The sequence below is a fragment of the Urocitellus parryii genome, chromosome 3 (assembly GCF_045843805.1).
Source record: "Urocitellus parryii isolate mUroPar1 chromosome 3, mUroPar1.hap1, whole genome shotgun sequence".
In the NCBI taxonomy this organism is placed as follows: Eukaryota; Metazoa; Chordata; class Mammalia; order Rodentia; family Sciuridae; genus Urocitellus; species Urocitellus parryii.
Genome location: NC_135533.1, coordinates 11,599,357 through 11,614,430, shown reverse-complemented (window position 1 = coordinate 11,614,430; position 15,074 = coordinate 11,599,357). Strand labels below are relative to the sequence as shown.

The 15,074-nt window shown below is 38.1% G+C and overlaps 1 protein-coding gene across 1 annotated transcript; it reads left to right on the top strand.

The window, feature by feature from the left end:
- Positions 1-9,090: 9,090 nt before the first annotated feature.
- Positions 9,091-13,004, top strand: Pip (prolactin induced protein). Its single transcript, XM_077795891.1, has 4 exons — positions 9,091-9,185; positions 9,778-9,883; positions 12,522-12,636; positions 12,880-13,004. Exons 1-4 carry the CDS (start codon positions 9,091-9,093, stop codon positions 13,002-13,004), a joined length of 441 nt encoding a protein of 146 aa, XP_077652017.1.
- Positions 13,005-15,074: the final 2,070 nt, after the last annotated feature.

Below are 15,074 nucleotides of genomic sequence, written 5' to 3'. Positions count from 1 at the left end.
CTTTGAAAAAGTAAATAAGATTGATGAACCTCTAACCAAGCTAACAAAAGAAAAATAGAAAAGACCCAAACCAACAAAATTGGAGATGAAATATGCAATATCATCATGGACATTTCTAAAATCCAGAAGATTATTAGGAACTCTTGAAAATTTATGCTCCAATAAACTGCAAAATCTAGAAGACACTGACAAATTTTTAGACACATATGGCCTGCCCAAACTGAACAAAGAAGACATAGAAACCCTAAACAGGTCAATCTCAAGTAATGAAATTGAAACATCAATTAAAAGCCTTCCAACAAGAAAAGCCCAGACAACATGTATTCTCAGCTGAGTTCTACCAGACCTTTAAAGAAAAACTAACACTGGTCTTTCCCAAATTATTCCATGAAATTGAAAGGGAAGGGATACACCCAAACACATTTTATGAAGCCAGTAAAACCCTGATACCAAAACCAGACAAAGACACATCTAGGAAATAAAACTACAGACCAATATCCCTGACACACATAGATGCAAAAATCTTTAATAAAATATTAACAAATTACATACAAAAATTAGGGAAATAATACACCACAACCAAATGGGTTTCATCCCAAGGATTCCAAGTTGGTTCAATATACACAAATCAACTATAATTCACCAAGAAAATAGAATTAAGAACAAGAACTCTATGATCATCTCAATAAATGCAGAAAAGGACTTTGAAAAACTACAACAATACTTCATGTTAAAAAGGCTGGAGAAACTAGGGATAGAAGGAACTTACCTCAACATTATAAAGGCTATATACAACAAACCTAAAGCCAACATCATACTGAATGGAGAAAAACTGAAAGCTTTTTCTCTAAAATCAGTAAAAAAACAAGGATGTTCACTTTTATCATTCCTATGCAATATAGTTCTCAAAACTAGCCAGAGCATTAGACAAGAAAAGGAAATTTAATTTATACAAATGGGAAAAAAAAGAAGTCAAATTATCACCATTTGCTAAAGACAAGATACTATATCTAGAAGACCAAAAAGAAAAATCCTCAGGAAGATTCCTAGAGCTTATAAATAAATTTAGCAAAGCAGTAGGATACAAGATCAATACTCATAAACCAAAATCTTTTCTATACTCCAACAGCAATTCAACTGAGAAAGAAATCAGGAAATCCATCCCTTTAACAACCCCAAAAATAAAAAGGCTGCAAACTAACCTAACGAAAGAAGTGAAAGGTATTTACAATGAAAACCACAGAACACTGAAGAAAGAAATTGAATAAGACCTCAGAATATGGAAAGACTCCCATGTTCTTGGATAGGCAGAATTAATGTAGTCAAAATAGCCACAGTACCAAAAGCAATAAACACATTCAATAAAATTGCTATCAAAATACCAATGCCATTCTTCCAAGAACTAGAAAAAATATTCCTTAACTTCATTTGGAAGAATAAGAGAAACAGAATAGCCCAAGCAATACTGAATAAGGAAAGTGATGCAAGAAGCATCATAATATTCAATCTGAAATTAAGCTACAGAGCTATAGTAGCAAAAACAGCATGTGTTGGCATCAAAGTAGACATGAAGATCAATGGAATAGAGGACACAGAAACAAATCCATATACTTACAGCCATCTCCTACTTGACAGAGATGCCAAAAATACGTGTTGGAGAAAAGACAGCCTTTCTAACAAAAGGTGCTGGGAAAACTGGATATCCATACTTGGAAGAATGAAATTAGATCCCTATCTTCCATCCTGCAAAAAAGTCAAGTCAAAATGGATCAAAGACTTAGGAATTAGACAGAAACCTTGCAACTGCTGGAAGAAAACTTAGGGTGAACTCTCCATCATATAGGTTCAGGAACCAACTTCCTCAACAAAACCCTAAAGCTCAAGGAAAAAAGCTAAGAATCAATACATGGGATGCCATCAAATTAAAAGCTTCTGCACAGCAAAGGAAATGATGAAGAGAGTAAAGAGAGAGCCAATGGAATGGCAAAAAAAAAAAAAATCTTTGACAAGGTACTCCTTTGAAAGGTGATTAATATGCAGAATATGTAAAGAACTCAAAATATTCAAAGCCCAAAAATAAATAAATAATGCAATCAATAAGTGAGGAAAAAATAAACAGAAATGTCTCAAAACAAGAAATACCTTTGTGGAAAGCAGTATGGAGATTCCTCAGAAAACTTGGAATAGAACTACCATTTGATTCAGTTATCCCACTCCTTGGCATATACCCAAAGGACTTAAAATCAACATTCTACCATGACACAGCCACATCAATGTTCGTAGCAGCTCTATTCTCAATAGCTAAACTATGAAACCAACCTATATGCCCTTCAGCAGATGAAGGGATAAAGACAATGTGGTATAAATACACAATGGAGTATTACTCAGCCTTAAAGAAAAGTGAAATTAAGGCATTTGCTAGTAAATGGATGGACATGAAGAAAATCATGCTAACTTAAATAATCCAGAATCAGAAAATCAAGGTTGAAATGTTTTTTCTCATATGTGGAAGCTAGAGCAAAATAAAGGAAGCAGGGGTTGGATATCACATAGATATAGAAATATTAGTGGAGTAGGAGAATGGGAGGGAGGGAGGGAGGAAGGAAAAGCAATATGGAATGAACCTAACAGAATCATGTTATATAAATATATAAATGCACCAAAGACAATTCCTCCTTTACAGAAAGTCCCAATCAAAAATAAAGCAAATAAAGGAATGAAAGGAAGGTCAGTATAGGAGGAGAAATACGGAATCAGGGAGGGGCAAGAGGAAGAATGTGGATTGAAACCAAATTCCTTGTATGTATAATCTGACCAAAAGGAATCCAAATACTATATATAATCATAATGCTCTAATTTTAAGTTTTTTTTTTAATAAGGATGAAATAAAGTCTGGGTAATCCAGTTAATTTTCAATATTTGAAAAACCTCCCATACAGAGAACACAAAGACCAATTCACTTCACCCAATACTTCAATAATTCTACCAAATATTTCAAGAAGAAATAACAATTATATGTAACTTATTCCAGAGAATAAAAGAAGAAGCCTTTCAATTAATTAGGACATCCGAATCCCAATAACAAATTCTGACACACACATTTGTGAAAAATCATTACAAGTCAACATAATCTGTAGACTGAGAAATAAAGATACTAAGAAAGTTCTGTGAAACTAAATCCATCTGTCATCTCTATCTATCTGTAATCCATATTGACCTCCATGCATCTATGTATACATTTATATATGTGCACATAATACATATATACACATGTATAATTTGTTTACATATAAAATATGTAATGAGCAATTGAGTTTATGCCTAGTAAGAAAGGTTACTTTAATAAAACAATGTCATTTTCCAAGTTAACAAAATTAAGGAGAGGATCATGCCATCATCCCAACTGAAGAAAAAAAAAGATGTATTGATAAAATTCATTCTCTATGATTTTTTAAAAATGTCTTGGCAAACTAGTGAATTTGTTTTTATTGTTGCTGTCACAAATTGTTGCAAGATTCACAGTTAAACAGCACAAATTTGTCGAGTTCTAAGGGTAGCTTATAGTACAGTGCAAGGGTCACTGGGTTAAATTTCAATGTCTGCAGAGTACCCTTCCTTCCTGAAGGCTCAGGGAGCATCCATTTCCTGGCCTACTTAGCTAGAAGCTACCCTCATTTCTTGGTACACCACCCTTTTCTCTATCTTCAAAGTCAGCAACATTGTTTCTCTCTGACTCTTCTTCTGTCTTCTCATTTTTCTAACTAATCAAAACTGAGAAATTCTTTCTGATTTTAAGAATTCTTGTGATTGTGTTGGGTCTACCTGAAAGTCCATGATAATCTCTCATCTCAAGATCTCTGATGCTAGGCACACCTGCAAGGACCCTTCTGTGATGAAAGGTAACATTCATGGGCTCTGGGAGTGAGGATTTAGGCTTATTTGGGTTATTATTCTACCTATCACATCTAGTAAAAAAACAAAAAACAAAAAAAGGAGACTTCTTTACTCTTATAAAGAATATTTATGAATTTCACACAAACAAAGTTAATATTGAACTATTTACCATTTTGCCTTTGCCACCAGGAAATCCACAGGATTTTCACGATAGATGCTTCTATTCAACATTTTACTAGAGGTTTTATTTAGGTGGTTCATCAAGATAAGAAAAAATATAAAGTATAGGTTGCACGTGTCAAATCTGAAGCAAAATATTTAAGTTCTTCAAAACCCAAAACTTTGAGTGCTGACATAATGCCACAAGTGGAAAATTCCACACCTGACCTTATGAAATTGGTCACAGTATGTAGGTACATTGAAAATATTATGTACAAATACCTTCAGATTGTGTGTATAAGGTATATACGAAAAATAAAAGATTTTCATGTCCAAATTTGAGTCCCATCTCCAAGATATCTCTCTCTCTCTCTCTCTCTCTCTCTCTCTCTCTCTCTCTCTCTCTCTCTCTCTTTTAGAGAGAGGGATTTTGAATATTCCAAAGTACAAAAAATACAAAAGTCCAAAATTAGAAACTTTTCTAGTTCCAATCATTTCAGACAAAGGTTACTCAACCTGCAGAAGTATAAAAAGAATTTTGTAATAATGCCGCAGTCCGGCTGCAGCAAAATAGTCGGGGTGGGGGGGGTGGGGTGGATGACGAACAACTTGTGTACATTGATACAGCAGGAGTAGGAGCCGTTTAATAAGTGATATATTTGTGTTTGTTGAAATTGAAAAGAATCAATAAAAATTATGAAGAACACAAGTATTTGCAAGATTTCTTTTTAAATTTTTTCCCTTTTTGTTTGGGGGCGGGTATTGGGGATTGGACTCAGGGGCACTATACCACTGAACTATATCCCCAGCCCTATTTTGTATTTTATTTAGAGACAGGGTCTCACTGAGTTGTTTAGTGCCTCCCTGTTGCTGAGGCTGGCTTTGAACTTGTGATCCTCCTGCCTCAGCCTCCCAAGCCACTGATTTTACAGGTGTGTGCCACTGCACCCAGCATATTTGAAAGATTTCTGAACGCACGATCTATTTATAAAAACAATTATATTTCTGCATATAAATAACAAACTATTAGAACATGAAATTAAGTCTTAAAATTCATAGTGGCATGAAATGTCAATCACCTAAAAATAAATCTAAAAAATATTTTTCACAGAAAATGTTATTGGGAGAAACTAAAGAAGAAGACTGAAGCAAAAAATATAGTATGTCTAGCTTGTAAACTAAAGGATGTGCTAAGTTTTCCCACACTATAGAATCAATGTAATTCCAAAAAATACCAACTTTTATTCTTTGCAAAATTTATAGGCTCATTTTAAATACACATGAGATCACAGAACCAACAATAAGGATAAGAGGATCTTAAAGAAGAATCGATATGAAAAAATTACTTTAGCAGATGTCATAATTAAAAATTTTTTTGCAATGCTGAGGATTGAAACCAGGGGATTACAATGTTAGGCAAGCATTGTGCCACTGAGTTACATCCCCAGCCCCATATGTAATTTTTATTATAAAATTATATAAAATATAAAATTTATTATAAAATTATAATTTTAATTACAAAATTATTTATAATAAAATTTATTTTGATTATAAAATTATAATTTTATAATAAAAACTTAATAATTTTATTGTAAAATTATAAAAATATAAAAAAGAGCAAATACCTTTAATTATCACAAAAAGTAAAAGTAAAATCATAATAAATTTCAGTACAGATCCAGCAGAAAAGCCACAATATAGTGTCACACATTGGTGAAAACAATTTATTGCTTTCTTCTAAAAATGACTATTCACATACTGTGCACAGGTGGTAACGGGAAACTTCACTAACCAGTTTTCCCTGTTCCTGGGCCACAGGGAGTCTGAAGTTCCCAGTCTCACAGGTTGGTGTGGACATGTGACTTTGGCTGTGGGGATACAGGATGAATGCCATGAGCCACTTCCAAATCGTGCCCATACAAACACCTTCAGTAGTTCTCCATTCTGTCACCTTTTGACAGCCAGATACTAATGCCTAAAGTGACCTTAGAAATGACACTAATGATGACAAGTTTCTAAGCAGAGGTACACTCCCACCCCTATCTCTCTGATAGATTTTATGTGAGCTACAAATAAACTTCTGTTGAATTAAGTCACTAAGATTTCAGTATTAATCCATTAAGGCAAGAAGCATTGCTGTTGCACACACAAAAACACACACACACACACCTCAGCTGGCCTCAAAAGTGACCTCCTCTGGTGAGCAATTCATTGTATCCTCAGTCATTGCCTCTTCAGTACAAGTTCAATACCCCTGTATAAATCCTACAGCACTCAAGCGTCCACTCATTAAGAGGAAGTGAAGAGTTGGCTTTCTAAGTGCCAACTGTGGGTCCCTTCTATCTGATTTCAATAACACCTTTGTTATTTGTTGGCTGCAATTTTAAAAAGTTATAAAAACCTCAGTGAGTTTCCCTTCCTCAACTTTAAAACATCCTTTCACCAAGAAACAGGACAAATACTCTTAGGACATAAACACTGGTATCGGACTACTTGATTTTGAACCATGCTTTTGTCACCTACTAATTTTGTATCTAGTTCTCACCTACAGACAGTGTTGTGGTTCAAATCTCAGGTTCTAGAGCTAGGCTGCCTGTGTTGAACCTGGCTCCATCTATCAGTGTGTTCACCATTAAGTTAATAATGTAAAATGGAAGGGCTCCTTACTTTCAGGCACCTATTTAGGATCCTCAACTTGTTTTTTATATTTGTAAGTTTATATTCCATTTCTGAAATCGTTCCCCAAGAATGCAGATAAAAATACTCAGATATCACAAAATCTGTTTCCAAAGTTGGTTTCACCAGTTACTGGCTCTATGACATAAGCTAGACACTTATCTCTTCTTTCCTCAGTTTCCCCATTTGTAAAATGGAATGAAAAATAGCAGCCTACTTTACAGAGTTGTTATGGGGATCAGTGAGTTAATGCATCTGAAATGTTTAGAATGGTGTGATGTACGTGCCACATCCTCCAAATGTGTTGGCTACCTAACTCCCTTTTGGGGCCATTCCTCACCTTGCACTTTCTTGAGGCCTGTCAAGTCTACGATCATCTTTCTTTTTGCAATTTGAGCCTGTGACAAGTTTCTTCTTAATCCATAATCCTTAATCCCTTCCTTTTATCCTGGTGCACATCTCTTCTATAAGCCTCCTGAGTTGTTTACAACCTAATTTTTCAATCTCTATTTGGTCTCCTAAATCTAATCGACTAGTCCATTGTTCATTGCACAGTGACTAGTTTACAATTTCCCCCTAAGAGTCCCCTGTTAGATTGGATACCCTAACCATTGCATGGGCAACTTTTGCCATAAAGCTCATTAAAACACTGCTACATATCATCTACAGAACTGAAAAGCTATTTAGATTCTACCTGGCTTCTGAAACACCAATGTTTCCAAATGTACTCAAGCCCATGAATGCTGATACCCCTATGTCCCTTGTGCAACACACTGAGGACACGTGGATTTTGGCATGGTGGATTTGCCCACTCTCCAATAAGTTAAACTCAGTAAAATGTATAAGAAAACACCGTCCTACAGGATATGCAGGATGCAGGTATCTCCACCCAGACCTAGGCAGTGAGGGTGGTAGTTGAGGAAATTAGGCTATAGTGACTTGTGGCTTGTTGCATCACATCTAATGGCCCACATATGTCATTCTGGTGGAAATTATTCAAACAAGTAAGAGAAGATACAGTGTAAAGAAAATGAAGACATAAAAGAATGTTCATGAAGGAAGGTCACTGTGACCAGGGCAAGGTGTAATGAAGTTCCACCTTGAGTTCAGGGAACAGGAACAAAGAAAGCATGCAATCACAACAAGAGCTGCAGTTACCAATGAAGAATGACATCAACCATTCCCAGTTCAAGAATGTGGAGGGAGGCACAGGAGCTCAGCAAGCAGGACAGAGAAACTTTTAAAAGACATCCAGAAACTGGAATTCAGACTTCAATTCTGAATGCCAGCTGTAGCAACATATGCAGATAACTCCTAGAATGGGGATTTTCACTCCTGTGCCCAAAAGGATATTCCTGGGCTCCTGTAATGTGGAGGATAGGAGCAAATAGCACAATTCATAAATTATAGACTAAAGTAAGGATCTAATTGATTAAAGAGAAATAACAAAGTGCCACTGTCAGTAAGAGAGTCTCCCCATCATCCATTGGGAAGAACACTTTGGCCAGGGCTTCCCCTGACATGGGTTGTTCCAGAGGAGGAAGTCCTTTCCATTATCTCTTCCTGTGTGTTTTATGCCACAAGACAAGTATGAGAAAGTGGCCAAGTCAATATGGAAACAAACAGATACCTTGATGCCAAACAGTCTGTTTGGGAATGCTAACTGCCAAATGTTCAGGAATTGTATCAAATGACAAGGTTTATTAGTCTCCTGCACTGAGGATTTTGGGGCATCTGAGATCTTGGTCATCTGTAGCATTTACCACTACACCTGAAATTCAGAAGGAATTAAAAATCACAAGACATCTTTATATGGACCACTCCCCACCTACCCTTCCATGAACTTAATCTGGTGGCACTTTTCTATCCCCCAGAGCAGTCTCCCTCTTCCCTAGTTCTCATTCTATGTGAGTGCTGGTGGTCCCTAGCAAGCCCTGATCACCCTATCACTCCAAGACACTGTTTGGATGACATCTACTCTTGAACCTAATAGAAGAGTACTCAAGCCCATGTGCTCTATTTTAGTGGCCCGGACTCCGCCAGCACAGTTGGATCTCTGCCTGCAGAGAACAAGAGAGTAGGGATGGGCCAGGGGCTACACCTCACTGCAGACCCTGAAGGGACAGAACCATGTCCTTAAGCCAGGCAAGCGCCATTATGAGAAGCTCTGATACTGAGAAAATAAGGAAGACAAACAAAGTTCAGCTCAACAAGGAAAGATCATGAGTAGGGAGTAGGATTGGGTGAATCACTTCGTGGACCTACCTGACAGCTCCTCCTCTTCCTTGATTTACATATAAGAAGTGTGCTGGACACCAGGATCACCACTCCTCTGGGAAGTCACCTTTTGCCTCCTTCAGCATGCGCTCTCTCCAGCTGCCACTCAGGGCTGGCCCTGCTGCCCTGCTCCTGGTCCTGTGCCTGCAACTGGGATTCAACAAAGCTCTGGAAAACATGTGAGCCAAGCCCTTCCTTCCACAGAGAAACCTTAGGGAGGGCTTCTTTCCTAATCAGGAAATCTGTACATCCCTTCCTATAGATTTTTAAAACTTCCTGGGGCTCGAGTTCCAAAGAACTAAGTAAATACTAATTGCTGGACCCTATCCAGAACAAAGAAGGAGGATCTTTCAGGACAGTCATAGAAAGCCAGTGCATGGAGATGTTTGCTGGAGTGATGTGATTCTGTGGCTATGCTGTCTTCTCCTAAGGGTGACTCCCCTCTCCCATCCCACAGCAGATAAGCAGCAGAACCTGTAGGATGTTATTAGTAAATGACGTGTGGTATTGTACTTGAATCTTCTTTTTTTTTTCCTTTTTGTAAACTTGTTCTTTTTTGTTAATGGAAATAAAATGGAAGATGATCTATTTTAAGTAGAATCCAGTTGCTTTTCAAAATGAAACTAAGTCCATACACAATATCCAAACCCACCCACAGGCAAAAATTCCTGGGGCTCTAATGCTAAGCAGTTCATCCAACCCCACCATCTCCCGCCATTCCCATGACAAGTCTATGATCTCTGTTCCTTGTTTTTCTCTTCCGGGAACCAGTCGTAAGGTGATAGATTTTGATGTGGATTTCCCACAGAGAGCAAGAGCAAATGAAGAAGTCACTTTGAAACTGAAAGTTCAAACAGAACTGAGAGAATGCATGGTGGTAAGTACAGGCCTGAGGAGGGACCTCCAGACAAATCTTACTTCTTATTAGGAACAAAATTGAATTGCTCTCTCTCTCACTTTTGTGTTGCCGGATATACTTAACCTCCTCATAAGTTTGGCTACTTGAGACTGAGAACAATTGTGGGAACGTGGGATGAACATTCTCATTTTAGACATAAGGAAACTCTAATCCCAAGAGGTTTAGAGAAGATGAGAAAGGAGAGGAAGGAATAAGAAAAAAAATACAAACAAGAAAACAGAAGTGACAAAGAAGGAAAATAAAAGAAAAAACAAAGCCTAAGAGCTGCTGGAGAACCAGTCACAGTTCCTCCAAGGCCCTGAGCATTCCTGGTCTGGGATGGAAGCCTGGACAGAGGGTTCTTGGTAGGACTGATTGCAACCCCATGCAGTAGGTTGAGGCATGGAACAGAAGGACTTGCAGAGCATGGTGCCTCATCTCCAGTGAGCCCTGAGCCAAGTCTGCCTTTCGCTCCCCCTTCCTCTGCTCTTTTGCTTCAAGTCACCAAAAGTTGGCTCTTGTTCTGGCCCCACCCTCCACTCCACAGATTGTCCTCTTTTTCCCAGTTCAGCATTTCTTGGAGAGAAGTCTAATTTGTAGATTAGACTGCAGTAGAACAGAAGTTCTCAAATCATGATGAGCCTAAAACTCACCTGGCCATCCTGTCAAAGGACAGATTCTGATTCCAAGGTGTAGAGAGAAGCTGGAACTTCTGGATTTCTCAGGTACTCCAGAGCATGCAGAAGCTGTATTCCAAGGACAGTACTTTGAGCAACCTGGGGTTAGAGCACTACTTCACTCTGTATTTCCCTTCAACATGAGTTTCCTGATTTGAGTGATATTTCAGGATAGTGATTAAATAGGACACAAAATTGGGAGCATGAGGATAGCTATTCATTTAAATATATTCTGGAAATATCTCTATTCTGATAAAAGAGTCTTGATCTGAAAATGCAGAACATTCCAACTACTGTGTCAAAGTTTTTCTATTTGAATTCCGAGAATCTGAGCTCTGTATGCTAAATTGGATGGGAGGGAGCCTGAGTCATAGTTTTCAAATTTGTGATTTGTTTAATCAAAACTGAAGATGAGAAAGGGGAAAACGAGTACTTAATGCGTGCATAAAATTTTTGTGTCAATGGTAGTTTATGGTGGTGATAGTTAATGAAAGTCTATTTTCACTCCTAAAGAAGGGACAGGTGTAATAAAGTGTATTTAAATCAATAAAAAGACATGTAATGCTATGATCAATAAAATTATGCTTTTAAGCATCTTGTTAGTACAATAGAGAGAGTGACCTTTAAAACCCACCCAAGTGCAAATAAAAACAAGGAACTCCTTAGACTGAGTAATTGTGCAAACAGGTAAAAGCAAATTATATCAGCTTAGTCAACCAATTTTGTTTGTAGCTTTCAATTAAAAAAGAATATAATTACAAAAACATCTCTATATATTTATACTGTTAGGAAAATATAATTTGTTTATATAAATTTAAAATTTACACCTCCTAATTTTCTATCAAATATAATACTTTTACAACTAAATTTTTTATATTAGTCTCACATTTGTTTATTGTAGAATCAAAGCACAGTAGATTGTTCCTATAATTATATACTTGAATATACAGATCATATAAGACTTTAAGGCTAAAGATACTTGTGGTTAATCAAAAAAATTAAGCATTTTTGTGTTATGGACTATTTAACTGGTCTCATAAAATGTATGAAATAGTTATCAGAAAATTGCTTTTAATTGCATAAAGTGCATTGGATGATACAGGATAGCTACCATATTGAATTACAACAATAGAAGTTCTGATACAGTGATATATGTGTTTACCAATACATTAGCTGGAAAAAATACATTTAGAATATAAATAATATTAGATTTCATTTTATGAAGTCATTGTCTGAGATGGATGTTGTTGCTCAGCTTGAATAAAGACCACTAAACTGTGCTGGTCTTTGACAACATGTCATTTATTCATGCTATGCTGGAATTCCACTGGATTCTGATATTTTTGCTACAATTATAGAAGTGTTGAAATTTCCATTCATGATGATATTTTATTGCAAATATGATTTTTTTTAAAGTAAACAAGGCAAGTATAGGCTTCTCTAAACACCAGGACACCCCACCGCCCTGGTGTTCTCAGCAGCATTCCAAGGGGGAGAATTATTATTCAAGGTGGAGTTTCCAGGTATCTGAGGAAGCTTCAGGGCTGGGAAGGCCTGACATGTACCTTGACATGTACACCTGAGCAGCCAGGATGCTGTCTCACTGGGTCACAGACCAAAACTTCATGCAAGTCAATTCCCCAAGCTCCAGCTATAATCTAAGCAAGCTGCTCTCTGTTGAATGGCAGCCCTGGGATGAGCTCTCCTTGCCCCTGGAGTCATAGCATCTTCCTCTCCCTTCCTGAGTCTCACACCCATACTTCTCAGGCAGGAGATTGAGGACTTGAGGAGAGAAAACTGGAGAACACTGACTGACCCATGAATGGACACCACATAAGTGGGCTCCTGCATGCCTGTAGCCCACATGCATCTTCTCGTTCTCTGTCTTTCCCTCCCCTTCCCATTCCCCAGACTAACACTGAGTCCTCTTTCCCCACAAGATTAAAGCTCACCTACAAAGCAACCCCCAAATTGAAGGTTCCTTCAACTACAAATTTACCCGCTGCCTCTGTGAAGATAATCCAGTAACCTTCTTCTGGGACTTTCAGACCAACAGTAAGTATAAGTGTAGTCCAAGGAAGGTGTTATTCTCCCACCAGTGAGGAAGCCCAGGAACAAATGTTCAGCATAAGCTCTAGGGGGAGGAATGGAGGGGTGGCTGGGAAGGAGAAGCCCAGGGGGAGTCCATGGGGACAAAGCCCAGGCTCTAAAATGGAAACACTGCATGAGAAAGACTAAGAAGGGAAATCAATCTGCAAATGATTTGGGGAAAATGATCTTTGTCCTCATCTCTTCCAGGGACTGCAAAAATTGCAATAGTGGTTGACATAATTAATGAGAAAAATATCTGTGTTGAAGATATTTCAGTGGTTCCCAATGAAGCAAACCGATATTACACTGTGCGTAACCTGTTCATAGGTTAATGAAACCCCTTCTGTGTCCACCAGCACCCATGTGCTTTTCTCCAAGTAAGCTTGGCTGGGGTTCCTGTTGAGGTCTGTAAAATAAACTGTTCAAGCTTCTCCATGTTTTGTTGTGTCTTTCCTCCAAAATCTATCCTGAAAATCCCAGAATACCCTAAGTTTCTAGAATCTTAACCTTTCAAAGAAACTTTATTAAGGAAATTCATGGTTCTTACCACCCCATACCCTTTGGAATAAAGAAAGGAAAAAGAAGAAGCAGGGAAGAAAAGAGCCATTCTCACAGAGAGGAAAGGCAGTAACCCCCAAACTCAGAACCAATGGAAGGCAGAGTCATGATGGGCAGCCAGGTCTCCCTGCTTCTTGGTCTTCCTCACCCCATGGCCTCTAGATCTGCCTTGAGATTCCAGGGGATGGGACTTATTCTGCATACTGTGAAGCCAGGGTTCTTTTCATCCAGTTGCAAAGGACTATGACACTCAGGGACACTGGGTTCCTGTGCGGCCTGCCTGAGGAGCTGAGACATAATACAGGAGGCTGGAACAGAACAAAGGAAGTCCCAAGGAGCTTCATCAGAGAGGGCCAGCAAGTGCTTCCTGAGAGAAGAAGGGGAATGTGAGTAAGTTCTGGGGCACATAGTGGGCAGAGGGCACTCTGGCAGATGGAACAGCAAGTCACCAAGACCCCAAAGTATGAAATGGTGGCATGATCTGGGCAGGTAGCACTTTGAAATCAGGCAGGATTGAGTGAAAGCAAGAGGGCTAGAGTGGGTTGTGCTGAGGGAGAGCAGGAGAATCAAGAGAGACTGGGTGTGTCTGAGCAAGAACGTGGACCTCATCTTCCAGGCCAGGGCTCCCAAACAGATATCAGAATTCAGGACAGGAAAATACCATTTCGTATATTAATCAGAACAGTGAAATTGATTATATGCTGAACATGTATAAAAATATGCTGAATATTAATTTTTATGGGCTTTATCAATCCCCTATTAAAACTCATCACACAAAATAAGTATTTAGTTACTTAGTAAATATTTATCAATCATCTGCATGTGACATATTGTCCTATAGATGCTTGTTTACAGAAGTGATTCAGCAGCCCCAGCAAAAGCAAGGCGCTAAACAACTCAGTGAGATTCTGTCTCTAAATAAAATACAAAATAGGACTGGGAATATGGCTCTGTGGCCAAGTGCCCCTGAGTTAAATCCCTAGTACCAAAAAAAAAGAAGTAAATCAGGAATTTTTTTATCTCAGTCTTATGAAACTTACATTCTGCCTGAGAGGTGGAAAACAAAGAAATATTATTTATACCTTTATTTATGGGAAAACTGAAACGAGAGGAGCCGAGTGATTGTCACAGGGCCAGCAAGTGACAGAGCCAGGATTGGAACCCTCTAAGCAACCTGACAGGGACCATACTGCTGACTTCCCTGCACACTGTCCCAGGTACTTCATTTGGGCCCTGTGAGGACTGCTGCAGGTGGCATCTAACACTGCAAACTTCAGTCACATTCTCTGCACAACTGTACCTCCTGCAGTTCCTTCATCTTCTAATGTACCTAGAATTTTGGATTGTCTAGAGTAGGACTGCCCAATAGAATATATATATATATAAAATATATTTAAGCTGTAGATGCAATTTTGGAATTTTTAGAGAGCCACATTTTTTTCAAAAAGCAAAAAAAAAATAGGTGAAATTAAGTCAATAATATATTTGATTTACCTAAAAATATATTCTGAATATTATTTCAGGATGTAACTAATATAAAGAAATCATTAATGAGATGTTTTCAGTTCTTTGATTCTTATTAACTCTGAAATTGGCTGAGTGGTTTACATTTACAACACACCCAAGGACTAGCTCACTTGTCAGGACTCAGGGGTCTCCAGTGGCTGGTGGCTACCAGCTTACCAGTTGGTAAACATTTCCGAGGTCTTGGCAGGTGCTGTTGGCCTCAGACTTCCGCATGCACAAGCACTGGAACTCCATGTTCAACTCTCATTACCACCACTATCCTTGGACTATTGAACAAATGGAACCTCCTCCCTCTTCTTCCCTTCTCTGAAAACATC

Coding starts and splice junctions, on each gene's coding strand:
- Pip (XM_077795891.1), top strand. CDS start 9,091: ATGCGCTCTCTCCAGCTGCCACTCAGGGCTGGCCCTGCTGCCCTGCTC. Junction 9,186..9,777: donor AACAAAGCTCTGGAAAACAT/GTGAGCCAAGCC, acceptor TCCGGGAACCAG/TCGTAAGGTGATAGATTTTG. Junction 12,637..12,879: donor CTGGGACTTTCAGACCAACA/GTAAGTATAAGT, acceptor CATCTCTTCCAG/GGACTGCAAAAATTGCAATA.